The sequence below is a fragment of the Verticillium alfalfae genome, genomic scaffold, assembly GCF_000150825.1.
Source record: "Verticillium alfalfae VaMs.102 supercont1.6 genomic scaffold, whole genome shotgun sequence".
In the NCBI taxonomy this organism is placed as follows: domain Eukaryota; kingdom Fungi; phylum Ascomycota; class Sordariomycetes; order Glomerellales; family Plectosphaerellaceae; genus Verticillium; species Verticillium alfalfae.
In genome coordinates this window covers 297,411-303,771 of record NW_003315033.1, presented here as the reverse complement: position 1 = coordinate 303,771, position 6,361 = coordinate 297,411, and the positions used below count along the sequence as shown (strand labels likewise).

Sequence of the window (6,361 nt, the reverse complement as noted above, 5' to 3'; positions counted from 1 at the left end):
ACATTGAGCTCTCGCGCTCCGAGCCGAGGTCCAGTTCGCCCAGCTCAAGAAGGACAACCCCTACGGCTTCGACGTCGTCGTCGAGGCCACCGGCTCCACCAAGATTCTCGAGGACGCCATCCACTACGTCCGCCGCGGCGCAAGCTCGTCGTCTACGGCGTCTACGCCGAGGCCGCCCGCGTCTCCTGGCCGCCGTCCAAGATTTTCGGCGACGAGATTACCATTCTCGGCTCCTTCTCCGAGACCTACATGTTCCGTACGTTTTCCTCCTCCTTTCCCCCTTTCTCTTTTGCGCCGTCCTCTTCTTCCTCTCGATGCCCCTCCTCCTCCTCCTCCTCCCCTTCTCTCCCTGACCACATCCCATGCAACACGTCACTGACCGCTCTCAGCCGCCACCATCGACTACCTCGACAGCGGCAAGGTCCGCACCGCCGGCATCGTCAACAAGACGTTCCGCCTCGAGCAGTTCGGCGAGGCCCTCGAGAGCATCCGCAACAAGAGCGCCATCAAGGCCGCCATTGTCTTTGACGACGCCACCGGCGTGTAAAGCGTTCACCTCATACTCTTCCTCCACTTCTCTTCTCTTGTCTTCTCTTCTCTTCTCTCTCCTCCGTAGTGGTCGGGCTGTTGTACTTGTGTGTGTGTGTGTGTGTGTGTGTGATTCTGTGACGGAGGAGAGCAACTTGGGGCAAGGGTCAACATGGAAGAGGCAGCGGAAAATGGGGCACCAAAAAAAAAATAAGGTCGCATGGCGTTGAGTTGTTGTGTTGCGAGAGGGCTTCTTGGCTCGGTGTACAAGTCTTGGAGTCGGTGGCTGTGGAGTTTAGAGGATGGGCTGGCTTGGGCATACCTGAGGGCGTGGTGTTGTGGGTGTTGATGTCGACCCGGATGTTGTTGACTTGAGGCTGACGCCATTCGGTGCATGGGCGGGCGTGGGCGCGAGCGATGGAGCGAGCGATGGCGAAACAGGCGAGAGGCGTAACGTGCGTGCGTGTGTGCTTGGACGACTGGAGTCGGCTGTTGTAGAGTGATGATGGGATGGATGATGAAGTTTTTTATTGAAATATACAGAGTGATTGCTGCAACTGCGCAATTGGCCTCCCTCTTCGGTCCAGTGTCGTCATGGACTCAATGGCTTCTCTACGATGTCTCCAACGGGGTACCTTTCACTCATATCATCCTCCAGCTTCCATCGGCTGCGTCTCAGACCTGCACATGCTCATGCTGACGGTCCGGCCTCATCGTCCGCTACGACAGCCACTTGGCATACGCCCACTTGATCCTGTCCAAGGCGCGCACCTGGATTTGGAACCCTCGCAGATTCGAGAGGTCCTCCAGGTCCTCAAGGAACTCCTTCTCCACATCCCGAGACAGAATTTTGTGCATCAGTGTCCGCAGCACGTGCACTTCGCACAGCAGCAATCCGTGGTCACGGTACGTGAGGACGTTATCCGCCGTCGGCGTGGCCTCTGAGAAGATGCGGTCGATGTTCCTCAGTACACGCACGCTCTTGCCCGCCTTCTTGCTGTGGCGGGCGCCTTTCCGTCCACCGAGGACACCGCGAAGGTACTGGAGTGCGCCGATAGAAACGAGAATACCCGGTGTCAGACCGACAAAACCAAAGACGAGTTCCTGGGACTTGAGAAGGGCGTCAATGCCGGAGATGGCGACCTCGAGGTCAACCTTTGTCTTTTGCACTTGGATAAGGAGGGAACGGATGAGGTCGCCGCGCACGGCGCCCTTGAGTGGACTGCGCAGATCCTGCTCGTAGGCGCGGAGTACGGGTGTCACGTCGCCCTTGTTCACCTTGGCACGGATGGCGGCAATGTCGGTTTCGGTGAGGGCCGAGGTTGGGCCCGAGGCGGCACCACTGGCGCTGGCAAAGTGGGGGTTGTCTGTGGCAAAGTCGACAACCATACGCTCGAGACTTTCACGGTCGGCCTTGAGACTGTCACGGCTCATGATGGCGATCTCGCTCGTCTCATCATGGCGAATGGTGCGGACAACCTTGCGAGTGGGCTCGATGATCCAGTTGGCCCAGAAGTCGCGGACCGTGGCAGCAGCATCCTGAGCCCATGCGATGAGCTCGGCTTGCCTGTTGACTAGGATGCGGAGAACAGTGGTGGAGGAGAGCGCAGCGACAGTTGCGGGGAGCCAGTAGCGAACGAGGACAGAGGGGCGGCCATGTTCTGTCACAAGGCGCGCCAGCTGGTCGTTGTGAACAGGCAGAGTGGTCTCGAGAAGCTGAAATAGGCGGCGGGTGACGACAGCCGCCTGGTCAGAGGCGTTGTCGTGGTCGACCGTCTGGAACAGTTCGGGGTCGTCCTGCACACCGGTGAAGACTCCATTTTCGTAATCCACGAGGCTGTAGCGAAGCTTGAGGACGTCTTGGAGGACCTGTTCCATAAGCGCCACGCTGCGGCAGACAACGCCCTTCCAATCAAGATGGCTGTTGATTTCGACATCACTATTGGCATCGTCCTGGTCGATGCCAAACGCCAAGGCTTCGTCAACGAGTATGCCGAGACCGGTCGAAGTCATTTCTCTCAACTTCTTGAGAGTTGCGATTTTCTTGCGTGCCTCGCGGCGTGCCTGCGAAATGGGCGACAGGACCTTTCCTTGCAGACCGACCATGGACCGATCGCGAACAGTGGTGCGAACGATGTCGTAGAATTGAACCCAGGGACCCTTGATGCCCTCCCAGGTCGAGTTGGCCATCTCGGTAGGTGAAGAACTAAGCGGCTTCATGCGGTGCTTGTTCTCCTGATAGAGTGCCCATAGGCGAATAGGTGACGTCTGGACGGTGTAGATGCTGCTGTAGACGTACGAGTTGAGGACCTCTTCCCAGTACCAGATTTCGTTGTTCAATGGGATGATCTGATCCAAAAGCGTCGCCTGGATGAGGCCGCAGGTCTGCACGGTTGCTTTGCTGATGATGAGCCACTCAATGTTGGACATGTGCCTCCTCTCGGACTCGTCATACTGCTCAAAGGCTTCCGACTGGATTTCCGGGTCGGCGATTCCGGATTGCTCAAGAAGAAACCTGATCCTTGATGAAGATAGCTGAGGGTGTGATGAGGATGTGGATGAGAGAGCCTTGACAACCTCAAGGAGGTTAACCGCTCGAGGTCTTGACAGGGCGTCTATGGCGGCATGGGCAAAGACGGAACCGTCCTCTGAGGCCTCGAGGACTTCTGACAGACTGCTTCGCTCTGATTCGTCGTGATCATCACGGTCATGGTCATGCGCGCTGGAGGCTCGGTCTTGATATGTGGACGTTGATGAACGCCTGGGGCGTTGTGGCCGATCAAACCCCAAGGAGATGCGGTCCAAATCAGCGTCAAGACGTCGCACGCGGCTGTTCACACGGACAACTCAGGTCAATCAACATGGTCCCAGAACATTTCCATGCAGATGGGTGCGGGCAACAGGAGAGGGGTGGTAGTGAGTGATTGTGTGAAGGAAGGGTGGGACTGACTCGGCAAAGATTGACATGATGGCGACCAGGAGCCGAACAGCCTGGAGGTGTGTCAAAGAGTCTGATTAGTGAAGCATACTACGCCCAGGCCTGAATGACGGTGGAATATTGCGTGCCGAGCCGGAGGTTTGACGGAATGACGGCTGTCACGTGGGACGATGCCTCCACGAGGCTGAACAGTTGGAAAAGGGTTGGGATGATGGAGGTTTGCAAACATGGAGAATGTGAGCTTCAGCAGGTGCAGTGGACGAAACAGAAAGCGAGCTGAGCTATCAGTCCTGGCCCTGGTGGGTTACGACGGGGCAACGTCATGAGCCTCCATCGTCATTGGTGTGTCGGTCGTTGTGGTGGTGACCGCAAGCGTGCTGACTAACGTTGCCTTATCTAAGGTACCTAGGTACGCACTTTGTTAACAATGAACTGCGTCTTTCGGGCCCTGCAGCATCTGGCTATCCACTTAGCCTCAGGCCATTCAATCTAGTTTCAAGTTGTGTACTTCAATCAGCATGTGAGTGTGCGTGGAGGAATGAGAAGCCCTTGTGAATATATGCAGTCCACCTCCCAGGACTCGCGGTATTTTGCCTGCCATCCATTGGCTGGTGACTGGTACTCACCGTCAAATCGCCTGATTCAGCCCTGTGCCGACTGAGGTACCATGTACTATGTACAGACACCGAACGGGGTCTGTCCAATCCCTTGCCTATCCCTAGGTGCCCAATATCAGGCGAGGGAAATCAAATCGGCGGACAGGGCTTTGGCCAAAGAAGGAGCAAAATCGTAGCATCGGCAACTCATCATCCCGCTCACAGTCTCCATTCAGTCCCCATTCAGGACACCGAAAAAAGAGCTGCACCACGCCATGTCGATGAAAGGGTCAGTCGGCATCAACAAGTAGTGGCGAGGCAATGACACGACATCTCAAAGAGGCCGGGGGTCTTCTGGATCCCCCAGAAGGCCAGAAGGGGAACAGCCAGTGGCAGCGGTGGCAGGTGGGCTGATCCTTTCCATTCGGCAATCTTGCGCTGGCATGGTGGGTGGTGTGGTCCCGGGCATGGACTTCCCGTCTTGCGTGTGCGTGCGGTGCGTGCGGTGCGTGTGTGTGTGTGTGTGTGAGTTGTGTGCCTGCGCTTGTCAAAAACGAATACGAATTGGGGTGGGTGGTCAGCCACACCAGATCCGCCACATGCAAAACAATCAGGTCCCAGATGGCTCTCATTTGGCATGTGTTTTGGGCCCTTTTGACCCCCCTTCGTGCCTGTCACACAGCACACAAGACCGCGCTTCAGCCACAGGAGCTCCACCGACCAGACACACCAGGGTCCCACTGATGGGCAGAGACCGCATCGGATTCCAGCGGCTCGGAAGACGGAAGGTCCATCTTGACCGTGGGCTCATGATCAGGTCGTCTCGTCATTGGCCCAATTTACTGCCCCATCGACCCAACAGGCCAGCAGGGGGGGGGGCCCAGATGAATGGGCAAAGGGGGCGATACCCATCTGCGGCAAGCGAAATTGATAAAACCTCAACAAGCCCGAGACCCTTTATCGTTCAGACCAGACGTTCCTTTATCATAGACTTTTCCTCGTCTTGCCATCGCCCAACTTCGACTCGACCCGACTCGACATCCCACTTCGCGATCATCGAGGACTGGAGGCGCATTCTTTTCCCCTAGTACCTCATCACCGCGGATTTCTCCCCTTTCGCTTTCTTCTTACACCATTTCTTGCCGAGTCAAGAGTGGGCATCTACCAAGATGGATTTCGCGTACGTTGAGCCCCCTCGATCGCGCCCCCTATTCTTCGCCAAGTCGCCACTCCTTGCTAATGCGCGCTCTCTTACAACAGCAATTCGACCGTCGTCATGGCTGGTCTGAACCAGACCACCGATTACTTTGGTGTCTACGATGAGGTCTCCAAGTACAATGTCCAGCTCAACACCGCCGAGCGCCTCTGGGCCGTATGTTGCCCCTCCCTCACGCTGTCGGCTGCGCGCGACGCGCCCACAATGTCAAACGATGATCACAGACTAACATAACGGCCAGGCCTGGTATATCTGGATGCAGAACGACATTCTCGCCACCGGCATCATGAGCTTCGTCATGCACGAGGCCGTCTACTTCGGCCGCTGCATCCCCTGGATCCTCCTCGACTTCATTCCCTATTTCCACAAGTACAAGATTCAGGAGGAGAAGATGCCCACCCTCAAGGAGCAGTGGCAGTGCACCTACGTCGTCCTCCTGTCCCACTTCACTGTCGAGCTTCCCCAGATCTGGCTGTTCCACCCTCTCGCTACCTACTGCGGCATGGAGTTTGGCGTCCCCTTCCCGCCCGCCTGGAAGATGGCCATGCAGATCGCCGTCTTCTTCGTCATGGAGGACTCGTGGCACTACTGGATGCACCGCGCCCTGCACTACGGTCCCCTCTACAAGGCCATCCACAAGGTCCACCACTACTACTCCGCCCCCTTCGGTCTCGCCGCTGAGTACGCCTCCCCGATTGAGGTCATGATCCTCGGCATGGGCATTGTCGGCTCCCCCATCATCTGGGTCTTCATCACCGGCGACCTCCACCTCCTGACCATGTACGTCTGGATCATCCTGCGCCTGTTCCAGGCCATCGACGCCCACAGCGGCTACGACTTCCCCTGGTCCCTGCGTCACTTCCTCCCCTTCTGGGCCGGCGCCGATCACCATGACATGCACCACGAGAAGTTCATCGGCAACTACGCCTCCAGCTTCCGCTGGTGGGACTTCTGCCTCGACACCGAGGCCAGCCCCGAGGCCATGAAGCGCCGTCGCGAGAGGAAGGTCAAGGCCATGAAGGCCTCGAAGCAGCAGTAAACTGCTCGATTTTTCTGCCCTTTTGCTCTCATCTGGCAGCAGAG

At 57.2% G+C, this 6,361-nt stretch overlaps 3 protein-coding genes across 3 annotated transcripts in view; 2 read left to right on the top strand and 1 right to left on the bottom strand.

Moving 5' to 3' along the window:
- Nucleotides 1-547, top strand: part of VDBG_05181 (NADP-dependent mannitol dehydrogenase) — a gene marked incomplete at both ends in the record, with an annotated part of 1,427 nt that extends 880 nt beyond the window's left edge. The window contains 2 exons of the mRNA XM_003004022.1: nucleotides 145-256; nucleotides 390-547. Coding sequence (XP_003004068.1) covers nucleotides 145-256; nucleotides 390-547 — 270 coding nt within the window. The remainder of the gene's footprint in view (nucleotides 1-144; nucleotides 257-389) is intronic.
- Nucleotides 548-1,248: 701 nt separating this feature from the next.
- On the bottom strand, nucleotides 1,249-3,495 carry VDBG_05180 (nuclear control of ATPase protein; the record flags this gene model as incomplete). The annotated part of the gene is made up of 2 exons (XM_003004021.1): nucleotides 1,249-3,250; nucleotides 3,479-3,495. 2 exons carry the CDS (start codon nucleotides 3,493-3,495, stop codon nucleotides 1,249-1,251), a joined length of 2,019 nt encoding a protein of 672 aa, XP_003004067.1.
- A 1,586-nt stretch (nucleotides 3,496-5,081) lies between these two features.
- On the top strand, nucleotides 5,082-6,317 carry VDBG_05179 (C-4 methylsterol oxidase; the record flags this gene model as incomplete). The annotated part of the gene is made up of 3 exons (XM_003004020.1): nucleotides 5,082-5,242; nucleotides 5,323-5,434; nucleotides 5,520-6,317. The coding sequence occupies 3 exons, from the start codon at nucleotides 5,232-5,234 to the stop codon at nucleotides 6,315-6,317; spliced, it is 921 nt and encodes a 306-aa protein (XP_003004066.1).
- Nucleotides 6,318-6,361: the final 44 nt, after the last annotated feature.